Raw genomic sequence first — 22,641 nt, forward strand, 5'->3', positions numbered from 1 at the left:
GACAGGAGGATGTCTCATGAGGCAACCATGCAACATATCACAACTTGATTTTCATAAGATACAGGAATACACATGGCGACTTACACATGGCCAGTTTCATGGGCGACCACGAATGCCGAGGAGAAGCCGTCTTCATGGTTGAGTGTGCAGCTTCTCACCGGGTGACACATGCCTGTTACAGGGGCGTATCCTGTCAAGAGTCACAAACAAGACTTTCTCTTTAATATTTCCAAGAGAAAATAAATTCACCAGGTGCATTCTCATCTTCCTTAGCTTTACAAAAGCCTACATGAGAAGAAGGTTCTGATCTGCCAGCGGGGACATTTGCAGAGTGTCTCGAGCACAGGGCCAGTAATGATATTGTGGAGCATTGTGCTCTTCCATAAGTGGAGATTAAAAGCCTTGGACGGCGTTACTATTTCATTTCATACATACACTGTATCCTTTTTCTTTAACTCTTTGATCTCAAACCTGCCCAGCGCCATTTATGCGGATTGTCTGAACCCCTTGTTATAGTAATTGGTGATGGCAACAAAGATTGGCATTTACCAATAACAGAGTTAATCCGTGGATTCTATCTTGGAAGAATTTGGAGAAAGTAGTGGAAACTTTCAGCAAAGGAACTGGGCAAGACTTGTTTCAGAAAAATGATTCTGTACCATATTTTCTTTCAGTGCGCAGCTGCAAATCATTTGTATATTTTAAATGCCAATCCCTGCAGAATGCGTTTTGTTACTTCTGAGTTGTGCTCATTGCTAAATTATTTCCTGTTAATGGCAGTTAAAAAGAAACAAAATATCTATTGGTTGTATACAATGGGCAACAGAAGCACTGCCCTATCACAACAATATCTATTTGCAAGCTACATACAGCAAATCCCACTGCTATTGCAACCTAGGCGTGTGGAAGGACATGGTTCAAGTATGATGTTCACCATTACCATGGACAATGATTCCCTAAAATGTCAGGAGTACCGGAAGTGACATCACACACCATTTATCTCATCGGACATCTCAGGTTTGACCCTTTGGACCATCATTAGTCCCTCAACAGCATCCCATTTGTGTATGGAAGTTATGCGACACCCTTAATTGACTTCATGATCTGGACCTATCTCTCTCACTCTCTCTCTTATACATTAAAGGACAAATCATACTCAGCCATGATTTCTACACTTGATCTTAGCCAAAAGGCCGGGAAGCGATATCCATGATTTCTAAAAGTTCACCCTGAATGACCTTGGGTTAAACAAGTATGACGCCTCTGAGTCAATGAAGGTGCAATCTGTACCTCTCTAGTTCTAGATTCAAGGTTGGGGAAACCTGCAACAAAGGAGCCCTATAAATGTGCCTGCAGCAACTAGAACCTCTGCAGACTCGTTATTGCAAAAGAGAGGGTTTGGTTGAGGGGTTCCTTACAAAACTATGGTTTCCCTGCTTTATTTAGAGTTGAGGAAAAAACATGGTGGCTGCCAGTGGAGCCTCTACCTGATCCACCAGCAGTAACCCTTGACCCAGCAGTCTCTCCACCACAGGATTGCGGGCCATCCCGTCATGTTTAGTGCAGGATGACGCCCACTCATTTTAGCTGCCTATGTCTGATATGCATGTCCAGGGAAACTATTTAACTGCCTAAACAACAAATAAGAAATGCTCCCTGCATGTCTGGGCCATTGTTTTTTTTTCTTTCAAGAAACAAACTCCCTTCTTGGGCTTTTTTTAACATGGTGCCTGTTTAGCAAACTTTGAAGCTGTGAAAGGAGCCACCGTGGCAGTGACTCTCTTCAATGAAATTCCAGGCAGTGATCTTTAGATGTGGTGGCTGGATCTATGCCATGGTGCAGAGGTCATAACCTCTGATCCCCTGTCCAAGAAGAGTCCCACTCACACATATCTCATGAAAGATCCTACTAGCAAGGGCACAATCTCTTGGAAAAGCCCAAAAGGTGCTGGGGTTATTCGCTGGTGTATGAATATGGAGCAGAACCCACAATGTCACTCCTCAGTTTACAAACTCACAATTCCAGGTAGTCATTTAGTGCCTAACACGCACAAATGCCCAAAGGGTTTCTTAACATCTCGAATCCCAGGATTAGCTGCCAATCCTTGATTTCGCCTCATTTATAGAGCTCCCTATATTTCTGAAAGGCATACATCTAGGAAATCTACGCGCCGAGAATAGCATTTCTATTGTATGTTCCTGCATAACCATGATTCTAAGAAAACAGAAAAGAGTTATAAAAGATAAAGTTTAGATTCTTGATTGTGTCTGAAACTCGCCAGAAATCTCCTACTGTGTGATAAAGACACATTTTCTTGTTTCACCCTTATTCCAGTGACCACGAAACCACATTCTGAGTGGGATTTCAATAGGTTGTCTGGTTAAGAGATGGCACAGTTGGTAAGTGGTAAATTCAATATTGTATTCCATAAACTGTGCAAGTTCCAATATTGGAAAAGTTGATGTCCATCTGTGCTATATCGCAGACTCCCTTGAGACGATTCCGCTTTAAATTTGCTTAAATATGTTTATTTTTAACTAAAGTTGGAAGTGGGATGAAAACGTTTGTGTATCAAGACAGAAAACCTAAGTTGGCACCTTAGAATATACAAAGTTGCAAGAGAACATATGATCCCCTTCAGACATTTAAAAAAAATACATTCCCCGATGATTTACAATCTGGAGCTACAAGGGGGATGAACATTTTTGTGCAGCATGAAAGAAAATCTAGGTTGATTCCTTAAAATGTGCAAAGTTGCAAGCACACACACTTTTGCCAGAAGACACTTCTAAAAACTACACTCCCTGGTGATTTACAAACTAGATCGACAAGTGGGATGAAAATGTGTGTGAATCCGAAAAGAACGCCTAGGTTGGCACCTAATAATGTGCAAAGTGTAAAGCACACATATTCTTCCCTGAAAACATTTCTAAAAATTACACTCCCTGGTGATTTCCAACTCAGAGCAGCAAGTCAGATGAAAATGACTGTGTATCAAGAATGAAAAAATTGGTGGGCACCAAAGGGAAGGCATGGCTTGGCAGTTCGGGCTGGACTGTTCCCATGAGGCACAGGGTCAGACTGATTTGCATATAGCCATGTCTGAACTGGGGTGGCAGAGTGGGCTAAAGAACGGTGATGGATCAAACCCAGATCTTTTGACTGGGTGTGAGTGTTTGATTGGTTCTAATGCTCCGTCCATCACCACCCCCTTTTGTACCGCTTTGGCCGACATAAGTGTGGCAGGGTATGCTCAGACGTGAGTCCCTTGCTCACTTTGCCACTGGATTCAAGCAAGCCGGGCTGAAGACGGCTGGAATGCCAGAAACCGGTCCTCGGAAGCTTGTTTACGGTCCAGGGAAGGCATGGCTTGGCAGTTCGGGCTGGACTGTTCCCATGAGGCACAGGGTCAGACTGATTTGCATATAGCCATGTCTGAACTGGGGTGGCAGAGTGGGCTAAAGAACGGTGATGGATCAAACCCAGATCTTTTGACTGGGTGTGAGTGTTTGATTGGTTCTGATGCTCCGTCCATCACCACCCCCTTTTGTACCGTGTTAATAGAGGTAGCAGCTGTGTTTTTTCTGGTTGTATGGAAGCTCAGGAGGAGTGTGTATTCAAAGATATAACATTTGTTCATGTGTGGGCACACAACGTAGCTCCCTCTGGGCTGAAATAATGAATTGTTTATAACATTTTTAAATGAACTATTTCATGTTTCAAAGTGCTGAGTTTAACATTCTATGACACCATTCCACTGTGTAAGTTTCAATCAGGGTTTTTCTGCTACGATATACAATCTTACCTTGCATGCCAGCAGGGCCAAATTCTTGTCTTGTCAGGAAAATGGCATGGTCGTGATGCTCTGAGTGACCGGTATCTGACTTCTGCTGCTGGTAAGCCCAGCGGCATACATTTTCTAAACTTCTGGAAGGGTTACCTCTTTCGATCAAGCTGATGGACTGAAACAAGCAATATGTTAATTGAAAGTTATGACCACCTGGGATGATTTGATTAAAGATATGAGGCCTGGTACTGGAGTAAATTAAGAAACATTACATTATTATCACATTTATCGTAACTTGTAATGTAGGGCCTTAGTGAAGATATATGCAATATTATTGAGACACTGTATTTCCCGATGACTTGGAAAAACATTGATTGTGATAAATTACTGCAACTAGGCTGAAAGCCAGGACCACTTACAGCTGTGATTATGAACATATATTGGCCATCTTATACAATGACTAAATGCTTTGACATTTTCTTAGGGTGAACATGCTAATCTCTAAATAGACGTGGAAAAAGGATATTTAAACATATTTAAAGAAATATTGATGCAGATAGCTCATACTCACTCCTCACACACTATGCGCCTTTAATGTCCCTACCTGAGTGTAGTGTTTTTATTTTAATGTATACCTTTCTATTTCCAGTGATATGATAGATATATTTTTGACACAAAACTTGATTCAGAATTTCTCCCTAATACTGGATTTTGAGGAACAGAACTTACTTCAGAATGCCAGATATCAATATTGTATGTACAGTTTAAATTAGAGGGTAATAAAGGGCAGACAGACAAGACAGAAAAGGGATGTCTTTTAAATTGTTTATATAGACGAGTTTTACCTATTATTACAGCCATTGTTTTAGTCGTACGTTTCTTGTCTTTACATGGTTTCGCAGTTTATTTTGTGAACAAAGTGTTGCTGGTGCCAATGGAAGACCTCAAGGCAGGGAAAAGTACTAAATCGTTATGTCACACACAGGGGCCTTAATGTTAAAGACACTGGTGTCTAATTTAGGCTTTCAATATTGGGCAGAAGCATACAACTCCATTTTGCCTACTTGTGTATACATTTGATCTGTGCGCAATAGCTTTGCTACTGCAAAAGCCTCATCAAACTGTTCTGAAGTTTAACACGTACTACGCAAGAAAACCTAACACCTTCATTATATCGCAAACGGTGTCCTAATTTTGTATAGATATTGTACAAAAGCCACATATATGCAGAGATTCAGGATTCTAGAACGAAGGATGGCTAGATGTTTGCCTTAAAGCTGTTTTGTCACTCCCTTTATGTGTGTTGGGTTGACTAAATGTCATCACACTTCCATGTGTGGTGGAGGTAAATTCACTTCTTTGTACTAATTTGACCTACTTGTTATTCTCATTCATGTATTATAATTGCACATGGTTTTAAGTAACTGTGCAATAACCTTTTTCATTCACCTGCTTGTTATGATAAGTGGTAGTTTATTACCCTACAAGGTAATTTTTTTAATGGATTATCTCCTCTAGCATGACTTATTGTCCGTCTTTTTTGACATTTTTGATGACCCTCAATAGCTGCACTTTATCAATACCAATTACGTCACAGTTAGATATAAAAGAGCAACAATGCTAGCATCCATAATGCCACCCGGCTGTTGCCATGGTAATGCCTTGCACAAATCAAACATTTACCGAAAACCCACAAAAGTAGAGTTACTCTTTCAATGCTGAAACCGAATTCGGTGTTATAATATATAATAACGAATAACGAGCTTCATGTACATATTGTAACAATAATATAGACCGGGTAGAGTTAATATGAGTAAATCTACACTTACCTTCGTGATATTTCAGGAACTGACTTCATGGTTAAGACATATATGTAGGTTGATAATGTGATATAAAATCCCTAACATACTTATATGAATAAATCTGATTTTTAATCTTTAAGAGTAGGTTTGCAAAGGTTCTCAACACCTATGTTTGATTTGATCATAACAAGTGAAATGGTCAATTAAAAATACAATATGAAGCTGCGTGCAATGGAGGATCAAAGTTTGCTGCTATTACTTCTCACGTGCTATTTTCAAAAGTGTAATTTTTAACCATTGAAAAAGCATAGATTACACACATTTAGAGGACAACAAGTAAGTCAACTTTTCTTTCCAAATTATCAAATGTGAGGCCTCCATGGCTGTAAAACCGGCCCCACCCTTCCAGCCTCCCTGGGATACGCCCCATGCCCGCTACTGCCAGTCTCCTGCTTACTCTGTCTCCTGTTTCAGCGACAAGTCAGATGCTGACTCTAGCGTTTCCTCTCCGATAGTAAACAGGAACAAGGGGGCATATTATAAAGGCGGGCCATAAGAGATTATCGCTGCTAAGCGGCGATAATTCTATCGCCCTATTAGCAAGCTGTCCCTAACAGCAGTTAGCGAGCGGTTTGGGGCCCGCTTTGCATGTCAGCGATATTTATCGCTAATGACATGCAAAGTGGGCGTACCCAACCTGTTAGCGACTGAAAGCAGTCGCTAACATCGCTATCCCCTATTATCAACGCAGGCGTAGCGATGGAAATATTAGCGCTAAGCGCGAATATCTCCAAAACCTAACGCCTGCTCAGACCAGTTCTTAGCCTGTATATCCAATGGGAGGTGGATATTCAGGCTAAGTTCCTGTTAGCGATAATGCATGAATATCGCTGGATTTACAGCGATATTCAACGTACTACACACTCAGCAGCGTTACTTGACTTCCAAGTATCAAAGCTATGAGTCTCATGAACTTCTCTGTTTTTTGTTTCAAAAACCTAAAAGACACTGAAACACCTCTTTTTCCAAAGATGAACAGGCAAATTCAGTTCCCATCTTTTAAGCATAGTGTCCTGAATAGAATTTCCAAACAACTACGAGGCCCAGAAACAGGTCAAATGGTATTGTGCCTTGCTCATTTCAGAGGCCTGTAAGATGCTGGATCGCACTACTTTTGACCTTGTGGACCTGCCTATTATGTAACACTTTTCACCCTAAGTGGGATGGGTATACCCAGACGTGGGTCCCTTGCTCACTGTGCCACTGGATTCAAACTAGCCTGGCTGAAGAAGGGTAATACCCTGAAACCTTACCCAGGATACTTGTTTCCGGTCCAGGGAGAACCTGGCTTGGCAGTTTGGTCTGGACTGTTCCCATGGGGCACAGGGTCAAGACTAATTTGCATATGGCTAGGTCCAAACTGGGGTGGCATAGTGGGCAAAAGAACAATGGATTTAACCTACCTCTTTTGACTGGGGGAGAATGTTTGCATTGTCAGCATTCTGTCCATCATTTGTTTGCTGTAACAATTCTCTTACTGCCCGCATTTTTCCTCTACCTACAAAAGACCTGCACAAGTCTTCCTTCTCAGGTGAGTTTTGTAGCACAAAACAATTCGGAGCATATTTCTCAAAGGCACGTAATGGGGTACAAAAGTGATGCAACACTTACGTTTGACTTATCAAGCCACACAAGGCGACCTTGCATGGCTCTGAGTGTCTTGACAAATCCAGAGTAATGCAATAGAGCGCAAATTGCTGCATTGCATTACTCTGCCCCTGAGAAGGTGTTCTATTGGTGGAACATGGGTGTTCCCATACATTAACCCATGGATTCTGAAGCATTCCCAGACTTGCCAATACTGGTAGAGCTGGGAATGCTTCAGGGGGAGGTGTAACAAGCAGAAATATATTTTTTGTACTTGCAACTTCCTCTTTCTATTTGTGTTGCATTCTGCAGCACACATAGAAAAAGGAACATGCCTCAGGGGATTCTTTTTGTGGAGGAGGGTGTCCCTTCCTACACAAAAGCAATCCACCTTACAATGCAGGCACCCTTTCACAGTGATGCCAGGGAGCCTGCTTGGTGATAGGCTGTACATTGTGCGCCAGCACTGGGAAAAGACAGGAATGTGCTGTATTACATTAAATACAGCGCATTCCTGCCTTTTCCCTTCATGCAGCACAGCCAGGTGACTGGCTGCGCTGCGTTACTTTTTGGTAAATATACCCCTTCATTTACATCAGTATGTGCTTAGCACATCCTTCTACATTGTTTGTTTCTTTAGGTAGGTGATCTAACTAGCACACTCACCCAGAGTACTGTCACCTCTCAACTCCTCTTTCTTGGGAAACTCGATTGATTTTCACTGTCATCCTAGTTGGATTTTTCTGGTAATGCTTCACAATATACCATAATGTGAAATGAATGAGTATGGTACTGTGGATTGTTAATCCAGAAATATGGGATACTTATTATGAAAGGCTCAGAAATAAATGTAAAATAATGACTAATTCTCAGAAAGAAGATAAAATGTTATTCCTGCAACAAAAATGTAAAATAGTTTATTATAGACTGTGGTACATAAAATACTCTTCAGTATTCCCTTTTGCATCACTAGCACGCCGGTGCATCACTTTTTCCCACTGTAAAAGTGACGAACCAGTGGCGTAAGGGGCTTGTAAATGAGACCCATAATTTGAACCTTGACAGACTTAAATAAGTGCAGAAAAACTTCGAAGTACCTTTGAAAGGAAATTCCAAATCAAGTAAAACATAGTAAACCAGATCATCATAAAAGACTGACTGGAATGCTAGTCCTCTTTGAAATACAAAAGAAACAACATTCAGATCGGCATCTAAGATGGCTTTTGCATCCAGAGAAATTACCCTTAGAAATATCCCCCAATACTGCTCCCTGACCAATGTAACATGTGGAATTCCATTCTCCTTTGCTCACTGCTCAAAGAGAAGGCTATATAATGACCTTGTTCTGGCTCTCAGAACCTCTGGATTTTCAAAGACAAAAGGAAGGGAAGACATTACTCATTCTGCCTGGGGGAGTAAATACCTTTGATTATTCACTGTATATTTGTACATAATACTTCCTAATTTTATACTAGGCAAGCTAAATAGTAGCCTTTCCTACCAATAAAATGTATATTAAACGGATAATGGGAAGTAAACTAAAAATAAGGTAAAAAAGCAAAGAGCAAGCAGGTGTTGATGTATATGCTGAGGGGGGGTGAGAAAAAACCCAGAACAGGGGCCCCATTTATGAGGCATTGGCGTAGGGCAGCACCGCAAGTTTTCTTGCTGCGCTGCCCTACACCAATGTGAAAAGGCAGTAATGCACCATATTTATGAAATACCGTGCATTCCTGTCCACTCCCCCTGCGCCGGCACTCAATTGGCTGCCTAGCACCAACGTAGGCACCCTTGAACCATGGTGCAAGGGTCTCCCCATTGCAGGCGGGATTGTTTTTGAGCTGGAAGGGACAACTTCTTCCACAAAAACACTCCAGAGTAGAGTTTTCCTCTGTCCATGTGTGTTGCAGAATGCAGCACACTTGGAAAGGTGAAAAAATGAGAAGAAATACAAATATTTCTCCTTGTTAAGCCTGCTGTGGGAGAAGTAGGGATCTGGCACTGCCCCAGGTTTATGTGATTAAGTAAATCTGGGTGCAGTGTCAAAATTCATGGGTGCTGCATGGGAAAACACACTGCAACACCCATGGAATGCCTCCTTGTCGCACAGTAAAGCAAGGCAGTGACTTGGGCTGCTTTGTCTTACTCCATATCTATGAGGCCATGCAAAGCCATGCAGAGTGGCTTTGTGTCGCCTCATATATATATATAGAGGCTAGCGGCATGAGAGCGTCAAGTGACGCTCCAGGCGGTGCACGCCTCTCATAAATAAGCTCCTGGGTGTGCAAACTCACTCTTAAAAAAGCCGAACCGCAACAAAAGCTGGATGTGCTTGACAAATGCATAAGTAAAGAGTGGAACTGCAACATCTGCTGGAAAGTGCCAATTCAGGGTTTCCCAGAGCTACAGCATACTGAACAACAGCTGTCTTACCTTTGCGTACCCCAGCATAATCATTCGTACAAGAACAACATTTATGTGGACTCCAAGCGACTCATCATGATAAATTTCGTTCACCTGGAAGGACAAGCAAGAGAAGAGGCTATTAATTAGCTGAACCTAGGGAGCCTGAGAAAAACACCGGAGAGACCCATAAACATGTATGCAAATCAGTGCCTGCTGCATAAATACACATTATTTACATAAACTGCCCTGTTTGGCACATATTGGCAGTAGAGTTTCTCTCCACGTCTTTGCAGTTTGGTCAACACTGGTTTCATTCAACATAAATCATGGTTCATTTTACAGGTGAGTAAACAAAACACAAACATTTGGTGTTACAAAACATTACTGAATATAGATGAATAAAATATAACAAAACCGCAATAACTTGCAAAACATAATATGGTAAAATGCACCTCTGTGCAAATTACCACTGCATGGGCAGTTTTTGTAATCCGCCCCATGATTTTGAAAATAGCGCCTATCAGCGTTACCGCTACCCTAGGTCAGACTGGCCTACAGGTCATTCAGGCAGTGCCAGATGGGCTGGCCTCACAAGTCAGAGCAAGGGATGGTTTTGTGGCTGTTTGTGGACCTGTTTTATAGTCTGTTGGGCTTACTGTGGATTTTCCTGATTTTAAAACAAAAATTGCCGGAAGCAAGCTCAAATTCATGCAGTGAATCTCACAAAATACTGACACAGCTTGTCTTTCTACATTCAAAACTGCACCAATTTGCTGACATGGAGCACTTTTGTAGATATCTGATTCGCTAATGAGGGGCCACTTTTACTTTGGTGCCCGGGCCTATTTTCTATTCCACTACAACCATCATCTACCATGGCAAGATGCCTACAATCATTGAATATTTTCAAGTAATTCAACTTGAATGTAGTGTGCACTGTACATATTGGTATCTCTACAGTATTAAACACATTCTTAAAATCTTATCTTGTTCTTTAGCATTATTTATTCCCATCTTTTACCATGATTCACTTTTATGTAATTCATTCATATCCATGAATATACACAACATATACATTTTGTTGTTTGCTACATATAAACATGATCGTCTTTCATGAACCTTCTGTATTTGCATGACCATAATATAACCATTCTGAATGTTTCAGGCCAAATACATTTCGGAACTTTAGGTCCCTTCTTCAGGAGAAAATTTTCTGGATGCCACGTAAAGCCCAAAATTCACGTGTTTAACTCCAGAAAGTTTGTTTTATTTTGATGCCATCACGTTCTACCATGAACAATTCTGTGCTAGTAGCTTTAGTTGTAGTATTGTTCATGTACACTGCATTCAAGTTGAATATTTGAAAATATTCGCTGATTATTATTGATGTATGTATGACAGCATATGTAGCAGTGTAGCACCATTAGTTAAATAGTGTTAAAGGTTTGACAATTTACACAAGACTCAGTAGTGCACCTCACACCCAAACCAAGATTCCTACAATCCCATACGGAAAGGCAAACAATGATAGTTACATATATACCTGTTTTTAAAAACCTTGCAGTCACAATAATGTTGTAGTTAGAGGGAGAGGTGTGGCGCCGCGGCCAGGGCGACTCACGCTGGAATCTGGGGATCAGGGTTCGATCCCCGGCTCCGGCGGCAGGTTAGCCCAGCACCATGCGACTCTGGGCAATAGCTTGCTTAATCTTCCCGACGGCCCCCAGCGCCTCGAGACCCTAACGGGTGATTGTGCGCTATACAAATGTGGATTATTATTATTATTATTATTATAGTTGTGTGTCTGGTTGTGTTTTTTAGCTGCAGCCGGCTGGGAGAATTGCAACAAATGTTCCACAAAGTTGCCACATCCTTTCAAGCCCATTAGATTATGATTTTCTGATAATAGCCTCACCATGTTTAGAAGATCACGTTATAGCCTGTCTTGCAGGACTGTTGCTGAGTATACTGTTTCACACAATATCCCCACACATTGTTTGGAATTGAGGCATATGGCAAGAGATTCCTTTTAATCTAGTGCATAAAGGGTGTCCACAGTAGGTCCACCATGACTGCATGAGTGCCAGTTTTACATACTCAAACCATGTGGCATCTGTCCAAATCTACTAGACCAAAGTTGGGAACCTCTTTATTAGACAATATGGTTATTAATTGACAAATCTGCATCCTGCAATTCTGTACAGCCAAAATATATCATACACCACACAAGTGGGTGAATGCTACCAGCCAAACCATCTTACAATTGCCTGACAATGAGTAGTGAACTGATTACAAATCCTGCACACAGAACAGCATGCTACAGTTTTACTTTTTAGTTATAGAGGTAGAGCTTATGAGTTTTGAGTGTTTCATTTAGGAAACTGAAAGTTATTACATCTTCCTGCCCATCATTAAATTTTTCATCACATTCCAAATGGCAATGACGTAACTCCCCACTTAGCAATTCATACAACACTTGCAAATTATTTGCAGTGGCGGCTGGTGACATTTTAAAGTGGTAGGGTGTAAAAGTGCCTATACGAGTGTAATAGACAAGACAGAGAGAGTATGGAGATAGAAGTGCATGCATGGAATACTCTAGCACAAAGCTATTTTAACACACGCACTGTGTGAATGTGTGCAGATCCTGCTCTGGCCCTATCCATACACAATCCCCACGCACTCTGCCTGGAGCTCTTGAAATCATCCTGCTGCCTGCCTGACAAGGGTGTTAGCGTAATGGTTGCAGCTGACAGCGTTTATATAGAAATGCCCCCTCACCTTGGAATCAGGTCTGTCAGAAACTCCAAACCTGTGTTGATACTCTCGGGCTCATGGCGATGAAGGAATTTCTGGGGAATCCAAGTTCTTTCTTTTGACCCAAAGGCTCCATGTCAACCAGCCTTGATCTTTATGCCCCAGCGCTGCCTGCTACCTTAATACATGCTGCGGTCCCAGCCCAGAGCTGTGTACTAGTGTCGCCTGCTGATGGCAACTATACACCAATCCTGATGCTGCTGGTGCTGGTGCGAGTGTGGCAACCCCTCTCAGCCAATACAAACGCTGCTCCAGTAGCGCCAGGATTGGTTTAGCAGGGATACTCGCCACCTATTAGGAGACCGAGGGCTGCAGCAATGATCAACCCTCACTCTCCTAATGCGCAGCCCCCAGCCACAGCAAACACTAGTGCGCATGACTGGGCTGGTTAGAAAAATTCTCCGACCCAAACTCAACACGAGCACTAATGCCTGCTGTGTGCTCCGCGCCACCCCCTGACCTGCTGAGTCTGACAATGACATGTCAGTCAGCATGACGCCGGGAGTCAACCTGCTGGCTGTCCCGCCCACCCCCTTCAGACAGTGCTGCTTAGGGAGCTGAGCCTCTGCTAAATGACAGCCTCAGGAGTCGGCGGGTGCGGCTTGTGGATCAACGCCCCAGCGCCCTAATGGACACACCACCACTGATTATTTGTTATGCAGAGACATATTACGCTGTAACCTTTGCCATGATTTGAGTTTGGGGGACTGGCTAAACTTTCACAAATGTGAGGGATGTTCTGACCGACCTCCTAATTACAAGTGCATTAGGATAGAATGCCTTTGTATTAAGGCAGACAAGATATTAGTCAAATGTACCCTTTGTTTTTAACAGAGTACTGCACCACAGGCAAGTACGAAAAGCCATTGCCAGACTGGGGAACTAAAAGCAGCCTTGGCAAAGATGAGAAAACCGGCCTGCTCCGTTCATCTCCTTGTGCAATCGCTCTCTTTCTCACCATCCATGCTCTCTCTCATTCCTCCCTCTCTGAATGTTCTCTCTACCTCTCTTCCTGTTTTTGAGCCCCTAACCTCGTGAGCTAAGGAAAGTGACAGATGCACCAGGAGCAGCCCTGGGCTCTCAAAACCAGCCTCCCAGTGCTCCAGCCTACTAGGGAAATACCATGTGGAATAAAAGGCTTGTCTGGTCCTGTGGAAAGCACTGTTAGAACATTGGAATGTTGAGTGCTGCATTGAAGACAATGGAGTGCTCCGAACTTCTAATGGCTCGTAGACGCCCAGAGCATCAACATTCATATGTTCGTTTGCTGCTGTGTCTGTGAACAAATACCTTACTTAGCCCGAAGGTATTTCAACCCCCTCGGGCTCTTTGAAGCCTTTGTTTCACAAATAAGAACATTTTGCCCTTTGGGGCAGAATGTTCTAATAGTCTTGGAGCCCTCCGTAGTGGGCTCTACAGGCCATTAAAGGCCCGCTCCCTTGTTAAAGTCCCCAGCTCGGGCCTTTAACGCTGAAGAGGGCCTCTAATGGGCGGTAGAGCCCACTACGGTGGACTCTAAGGCTATAGTAGTACAGACATCAATGCTTCCCTCTCTCTTGCGCTATCCGTTTCACTTGTAAAGCCAAAGGTTGGACGGAGTCCCTCACAAAAGAAAAAACAGTCCCACTCGTCACGGTTTTCATTTGCCTCTCGATTGAGTGCAGATCTGCTAATTTTCAGAGTAGAGAGAAAACGAATATCCGAGATCCATGGAACATCCAGCAGGAGTCCTACTGAATACCTTTACAATGATTTTGAATATTTTCAGCAGCCACCAAGTACAGTGATACACAGTTTATTTTGCAGAAGATATTTTTTTTACTGCTTTCTTCATAAGAAAGAAATTAAAAGCATCAATACTCTCGCTGTTCATCAGGTGCGCATTCAATGCATTCTTCACCAGAGCGTTTTTTTCAAAATAGACAAATTAATTATCTCATCGCCCACTAGCATTGAATGCATTGCATAACGTCGCTTACACATATGTTTGCAACTAGTTAAACCACAATGCTGCAAAATATTATGTCTATTACCAGTATTCAAGTGTTCCTTTATTTTACCACCGGATGGCAGTACAACACAAGAAAGGCCAAACTACTGGTATTGTAGTTTTTCTTCATTCTGCCTCAAGATGGCAGTCCAACACAATGAAAGTCATACTGGTATCCTATGAGGCAGATAGCTTTCTAATACAGTAAATGGAGAGTCATTCAAAATAATACAGCACTGCACCTATTGGAGTCCGTCACCAGTGAATGCCAAGATTGCTGGACCCTTATTCTTCATTACGCCTCATGCCTATTCATTCCAATAGCCTACACTTCCTGTCTCTTTATTTCACTCTTCTGGCTTCTTTTTCATCCCAACTTTCTGACGTAAACTTGGTGCGCCTATCTTTTTTTTCCGCCTTCCTTCTCCATATTGTACCTTTATCTCTCTACCACTCAGTCAAAGTCTAATCATGAACACTAGAGGCCAGATTCATCAGGGGCTTGCGTTGCCCTTACATCACACAACGCAAGGCAACGCACATCCTTAACTCACATTTAATACGCCAGACCAAGCCACCTTGTGTGGCTCTGCCTGGCAGAGTAAATCTGGAGCAACGCAAGGCAGCATAAGTCATAACTTGCGTTACTCTGTTTTGGGAAGATGTTCCATGACTGGAGCATGAGCATTCCCACACATCTACCCATGGTTTTTGGTGCATTGCCAGATTTACTAAGACTAGTGTACCCGGGAATAAGTCAAAATGCTACGCCTTGCCAAATGAGGCACACAGCTGTGAAATATGTTTCTTTCCCTTGTCATTGTCTCTGTCATTCTGCAGCACCCTTTGAAAATGAAAAATGCCTCTGAGGATTATTTTTTCTGCAGGAAGTTGTCCCTTCTTACACAAAAACAATCCGGACTGTAACAGAGGATCTCTCGCACCACGGTGGAAGGGAGCCTCCGTTGGCACTTGGCAGCCACAAGTGCGCCAGCTCAGAGAAAGAAAGAGCAGGAATGCTTTTGGCTGGTTCTAGAATGAGGGATTTACCACTACTTGAATCTCTTCCATCTTCTGATAGCTTGATTCTGTTCCCCATGTATTTGGGACCAGAGTTGTGGAGAGCTTTGAGTGTGTTATGCATGCAACCTTCACTTGGATCCCAGTCTCAACCTGGAGCCAATTGAGGGCTCTGAGTGATGGGGAAATGTTACTCTAATGATGTATGCCTGTTAATAGTGTTGCCACTGCATGTATTGTCACTTTCATTGGGGCTAGGAGCTGAATGTCTTGAAAGATGATATACCATACCAATTAGAAAACGTAGCATCAAGTGTATTAAAGTGCTATACAAAGTTTAAAAAGACAGAAAACTCTCCTTTTAGGATGAAACATGGACAATGACTTAAACACCTCAAAAAAGAATAGAAGCCCAATTAACAATGCTTTATCTCTGTTTAGAGGAAAGATATGGATGAAAAAATGCACAAATCCAACATATGTTCCCTAGATCCCTAAATCAAATGAGAAATGTTCGAACTCCTACGTTTTCCATCACTGAGCATATGTGGGGTTTCCCTTAGGAATGCCAGAAGAATGATTAGGGAAATACAGTGAAAATTAGGTGCTTTCCCACACATCTTTAAATTTGTGGATATTGAAAAATGTGTAATGGATTTCTCGCAATTTCTCATGGTTTTAAATTTATGCCTCAATAATGCAGGTTTGAAGAGTACAAAAAGTGTGTGAAAGCATGTCACCAATTCCCATTTTCAAAGAGGGTGCACAGAAAGGAAATATTTCTCCTGGAAAAGTATTTTCCATAGGAATGCAAAAGAAAAAATATTTATTTTGCTATTTTGTTAAGTTACCAGCGTGCATATTTCAGCAAATGGATCCAGTGAAAACCATGTGCAATTGGTTAAGTGCATTTTCTATTATAATAACTAAGGGCCTGATTCACAGAACTAACTTAAGACAAAATCCTAACCTTACTGCCATTTTAGTATTCACAGAAGTTAGGACTCCTAACTTTAGGACTCCTAAATGCCTTCTGTGAATACCGAAAGTCATAACATTCGGATTTTTCTCAGTTTAGTAGTTGTAAAGTTAGGTCTCCTAACTTTAGGACTCCTAAATGCCTTCTGTAAATTCCGAAAGTGTTAAAATTGAGATTTTTCTGTTTAGTAGTAGTAGTAAAGTAGGACTCCTAACTTTAGGACTCCTAAATGCCTTCTGTGAATACCCAAAGTCTTATAATTGGGATTTTTCTCAGTTTAGTAGTAGTAAAGTTAGTACTGCTAACTTTAGGACTCCTAAATGCCGTCTGTGAATACCGAAAGTCTTAAAACTGGGATTGTTCTAACTTTACTACTACTAAACTGAGAAAAATCCCAATTTTAAGACTTCCGGTATTCACAGAAGGCATTAGGAGTCCTAAAGTTAGGACTCCTAACTTCTGTGAATACCGAAATGAGTAAGTGCCTTCTGTTAATACCAAAATGGTAGTAAGTTTAGGATTTTGTCTTAAGTTAGTTCTATGAATCGGGACCTAAAGGTTTTGGAAAATAGCTTTAAGTGCTTTTATCATCAGAATAAAACACACAGCTGTAATAAACCATCCCTAGCGACTCTAAATGATCAGGAAACGTTCACATCCTAGGTTTTCTATGAATGAGCACATGTGACCTTTCTATTGTAAGTGTCAGCGGAGTGATCAGGGAAATACAATGAGAATAAAGTGAATACCATCATTGTTGTAAATTTGTGGGTACTCAAAAAAAGGTAATGGCTTTTAAATGATTTTATTGGAAAGACAAGAGAAAAAATACATATTTTAGCACTTAGCTCAATTACAAGCACTGCGCATGCCAGCAACTGGATCCAGTAGAAACCATTTGCAATTGGTTAAGTGCATTTTTTATCTTAACACCTTCGCTGCGGCGGCTATTCTGCCGCAGCGCTAAGGGGTAAGGGGGGCCGCGCGGCGCGCCCATGCTGGTGACGGAACCGCTCCGTCACCAGCCTCGGTTGAGCTGTGCTCATGACGGAGCGGTTCCATCATGGCCCCGCCCGCTCAATAGAACGCGCCACGCAGGCGCGAAATCAGCACCGCGCAGGTGCGTCGAGCGGGCCATATCGGAACCGCTCTGTCATCAGCACAGCGCTACCGCAGATGATGACGGAGCGGTTCCGTCATCAGCGAGAAAGGGGTTAATACCTAAATATGTTTGGCTTTAGCTGAAAACAAAAGAGAGCTCGCGTAGAAATTAGTTTTTTTTAGCTAGAACAATTTTCACAATTCAGATGTTCCTTCCCTTTCTCATTGGTGGTAATAAATAGCTTATTAGACTTTGAGGTTCTGCGTGTGGTTTTCACGTGAAGATTTGTTATGTGAAATAATTATAAACAAAAGGCATTTAACTGGAACCAGGAAGACAAGAATTTAAACTAGCACAGTGAGACTGAATCCGATTAAAAAGGCAGGTAGGATGCCTCAGTGAGTTGATCGCTTGCCACTGAATCATGCTACAATAATTAAGTTGTACGTTTCAATCCTACGAAGGTTGTTTCAACCTTTCATCCTTCTGGAATATCTAAAATGAGTACAATCAAATTAAATAATAATAACACCTGTTATTTAAAGCAGAACATGGTTTAACACATGCATTATTATCATTTTTACTGCTGCTTTTCCCTGTGTATCACAATAGTGGAGCAGTAAACATTAATTTCAAACCTCATCTACGGTTTACTATTGTGAATAACATGGGTTTTAACCTGTTCAAAGTAGTGCTAAATGTGTGAATGTATTTTATTAGTAAATGTGTTTCAAATACCTTATTTAGAAGAGCACGTATATTTTCCCCCTCAAATACAGATACAGTGAGGCTCAGATTTACTAAGCCTTTGAGGCATGGTTGCGTCAATGTTATGGTGCAGCCGTGACGCAAAATCCTTTTTGTCATTTACTAAGCCACTCAGTTATTTTGCGTGGCTTTGCTTGGTTTAGTAAATACAAAGTAGCACAAGGGAGCACATGGTGCCTTGTGTTACTTTGTGTAATGGAGGCATTCAATGGGTGGAGCATTGGCGTTCGATTGCAACCACCCATGGATTTTGACACAAACCCAGATCCCTAAGGCGAGTTTGCACCAAAAAACTACACTCGCCTGAAGCAGGAGTAACAAGGAAAAATATCTTTATTTCTCATTGTTACTTTCGCTTTCTATGCGTTCTGCACTCCGCAGCATGCATAGATAGGAGAAATTGCTTCTAAGGAATGTTTTACAAGAATGTATCCCTTCCTGCACAAAAGCAATCCTGCCTGTAATGCAAACACCTTTGCACCATGGTCCAAGGGTGCCTGAGTTGGCACTGGGCAGCACAAAGTGTGCCAGTGCTAGAAGACAGCAGACATGCGGCATATCTTAGGAGATATGGTTCATGTCTGAGTTCTCCCTTTCATGAAGCGCAGTACAGCAACTTCACTTGCTTCCCTGTGTTGCGTGAAATGTCAGTCAATAGGCCCCTGAATGTATTATGAGAAACCATAATTCACATCTTCAAATATAATGGCCCTTTCCCCGCTCAGCGATGGTGATAAATAGCATATATATTTTTATTTATATCACGATTTTTAGAACTGTAAAATGTGTAAATAAAGGCATGTTTAAACAGCACCAAAACACTATGGGGCATATTATCAAGGACGGGCGATACATTATCGCCGCTTTTATCGACAGGAAACTGCCGATAAAGCGGCGATAAAGGGCTTGATAATATGCTCTATGAATTCCTATCAAAGCCCATGTTAGATGTGAAGACATCTAACATGGGCTTAGATGTGAAGACATCTAACATGGGCTTCGATAGGAATTCATAAAGCATATAATCAAGCCCATTATCGCCGCTTTATCGGCAGTTTCCTGCCGATAAAAGCAGCGATAATGTATCGCCCGTCCTTGATAATATGCCCCAAAGGGTTTTAAATCTGTAGAGTGAGAACATGCCATTAAGTATGCCTTGTGAGTATGGGTCCACTGTTTTCCCTTGTAAATTGAATAAATCTTGAAATATGTAAAGGCAGGAAGCAGTGATTTCTCAAGCTAAACTACACAATAGTGTTAAGGTGAAATTTGACTATTTCGTTGTAATCTTAAATATATGAGTATACAACGGGTCTTTATGAGGAATCTGATTGGTCTACCCCAAAGCACCCCGCTAATACCCTTGAGATTTGACCTAGGTGTGGAGCCCATCTCTGAACTATTAGCGGCCCGACCCCTCCTGTACTGGGGAAGGCTCTGGACAGTACCCGAGCTTGCAGACTACAGAGCTGAGTTCGCTGCGGTCTGGGGGACGTTGAAGAGTAAGAAAATACCCTGGTTGCTCCACATTAAAACTATTGCCCATCGAATAGGAATGCCCCAAATATGGGAGACCCCGGCGGAGAGCTGTCCAGTGGTGCGGAGAACTGAGCTGCTGGCCTCTCTGAGGCACTACAACCTAAGTTTGCTGCACCCCTTGCCAAGTATGGGCAGGCTGTCTTCGGAATTTTTGCAGGTAAAACTCGTGCCCAGAAGGGAGGAATTTCTGAACCAAATAGAACCTCCCCTTGCAAGAAAATGATATACACAATTAAGGCATGGTTGCCTGCCACTTGGGACACTGACCTGCAAATGGGCAGGTCAAGAGGAGGGAATCTGCCCTGTCTGCAACAATAGCAAAGAAGACATTGCCCACGTTTTGTTCTTTTGCCCTGCTTATAGCGCAATCCGGAGAGCTTGGCTGGTACCACTATGTAGAAATCTGGGACTAAAACATTGTGCTCAAGCCGTTAGAATTTTAAAATATGATACGTCCCCCCTCATTGTGTTTTCGGTCTCCCGCTTCTTGGACGGCATGTGGCGTAGAAGATCCATTTTGATTAATTGTGACTGATTATAATGATGGCCATTTTTTCGTTTGATAACTGATTGTTTAATAATGTCTTAACTGCTGGTTCTTAATTATTTATGTATTTTATTGTATGTACATAATGTCTTAACTGCTGGTTCTTAATTATTTATGTATTTTATTGTATGTACATATTTTATCTGTGCTTTTATGGTCGTCGGCCGAAATAAAGTTATCACAAACGATTATACAATTATTAGGGCTCATGAACAACTCTGCCAGCTTTCCGCCGCAAATTAAAAGAACATTTGCTTAAGCTACTGGTATGAGTAACAAAATTAGCTCGGCTACCTCTACCTAAAAGTATACACATAAAGTCCCCCTGCAAACTGTCCCTTTATGTGTGTGATGTCCGTTACACTAGCCCCCTTGCTTTTCTTTTTCACTGGAATTTTCAGTCTTCTAGCGTTATTTTTCTGTTTCTTATTTGAATTTTACTATACCTCCCCTTACACAGAATTTCATTCTTTTTAATCACGTATTTTTACATGTTTTATTGTTTACTGTGCCCTATCTTTTATGTGTGAATTGTAAGCATTACAATTACAATACAATATTAACCAGTATCCGAGGCCGCGAGGTTCATTTATTTTCACGGGCCTGGTACAAATTGATATCCATATTGTCCACTAGAGGGCGACATGAACTTTTAAATAACAGAGGTGAATCGAGTTATAACCCATTTCAACCCATTTCAACCAGGTCTTGAGTGGCACGATAATTGATATAACTCTGCACTCACACAGAAATTACCAGTACCATGCAGTTTTACAACATAATAGTGTAGAAATGAAAACAAACCCCATTTTGTGGTTTTGTTTTTGACAAACAAAACGTTCGGTGACGGCCCTCTAACCCTTTGTTATCTTCAGAGGAACCTTCGGACGGTACAGAGATCACCCATGACCTGGCGGTGATCTCCAAATGTTTTACTCTGTCCGTCACGGTGGCTGACGTCTTCCCCCACCCTAACGGACAGAGTAAATACCGCCATACTGTATTCCAGGCCCCAGGTCACTTGACTGAATACTCCTCTAACTTCCAATCACTGCAGACGTTTATGAAGGAAATGTACAGGTGCGTTTAGCCTGCTCTAACCGCAAATTTGAAATCAGAACTTCTTTCTCTTCCAAATCCTAATAAATGTCCCTGAAATGGCTTTTGCACTAAATAGTGAAATGTTGTTTCTTCAGTAACAGTCTGATATCGGGTCAATGAAAAGAGGTCATATGTAGACAGGGTTTCTCTTAATAAGACCCCTGGTTTCCCTAAACAACCATGGGGGCATATTATCAACGGTATGCGTTGAATATCGCAAATAGCGCGCAAATTTGATTATCGCCGTCTATCCCTGGATTACATCGCCGTGTTAGCGGCGTATTAGCAACGCTTAGCTCACAGGCCATGTACAAACCAGCGATAGACGGCCATATCATCATTAGCGCGTGAAATCAAGCGATGAATTCACAGCGCTAATGAAAAGCTTGTTAAAATGCGAGTGTGGACTTAACCAGTCAGGTTTTGACCAGAAGTTAGGATCCGACAATACCCGCAGTTAACAGGACTTTTAATATCGCTTCTCAAGACCGGGGCCGCCTTGTTAATACAGCACTGTTGTGTTAGCGCCCTCTTTCATGTTGTATTTTTGAGGGAACGCTTACTTTGCATCTCATTAGTGATGTTTATCGCTGGCATGAGATGCGTTACAAAATCGGCTGCTAACATGCGCTGATGCATGTTAGCGACACCTTGTAAATAGGGTGATAAAAATATCACCGCTTTAGCTACAAAAAGTGCCGCTAAAGCGGCGATACTGCCCTTGATAATATGTCGCTCGCAGTGAAAAAGCATCATATCCTTTATAGATGCCCTTGCATTTGTCATAACAGATCGAAGAAGCACAACCATTGTGAGTGAGAGAGAGAGAGAGAGAGAGAGAGAGAGAGAGAGAGAGAGAGAGAGAGAGAGAGAGACTTTTTTTACGTTCATGGACTGTTTCCCACATTCATTATGCCTCAATAATCCAGATGTAAGTAGTGCAAAAAGTATTCAAAAGCATGTCAATAGTCCCCATGTTCACAGATGATGCAAAATGGTTCAGTGTCAACTATAAACAAAAATAGTTTAACTTTGCTTCTGACCATTAATTTCACCAGGGGACCTCCAAATTGTCAAGATTTCCTCAAGACGTTACTCGCATTTTCCCTACAGAATACAGACCAATATTGTGTTG

At 41.9% G+C, this 22,641-nt stretch overlaps 1 protein-coding gene across 3 annotated transcripts in view; it reads right to left on the bottom strand.

The window, feature by feature from the left end:
- The window catches only part of LOC144818519 (A disintegrin and metalloproteinase with thrombospondin motifs 3-like), a 641,954-nt gene that overhangs the window by 188,444 nt on the left and 430,869 nt on the right, over positions 1 to 22,641 (bottom strand). For all 3 annotated transcript variants that reach the window (XM_078676013.1, XM_078676012.1, XM_078676014.1), the window contains exons 6-8: positions 9,671 to 9,754; positions 3,807 to 3,963; positions 85 to 190 (exon numbers count right to left, since the gene is read on the bottom strand). In XM_078676013.1, the coding sequence (XP_078532139.1) occupies positions 85 to 190; positions 3,807 to 3,963; positions 9,671 to 9,754 (347 nt within the window). The remainder of the gene's footprint in view (positions 1 to 84; positions 191 to 3,806; positions 3,964 to 9,670; positions 9,755 to 22,641) is intronic.

This window comes from Lissotriton helveticus, chromosome 2_1 (assembly GCF_964261635.1).
Source record: "Lissotriton helveticus chromosome 2_1, aLisHel1.1, whole genome shotgun sequence".
Classification (NCBI taxonomy): domain Eukaryota; kingdom Metazoa; phylum Chordata; class Amphibia; order Caudata; family Salamandridae; genus Lissotriton; species Lissotriton helveticus.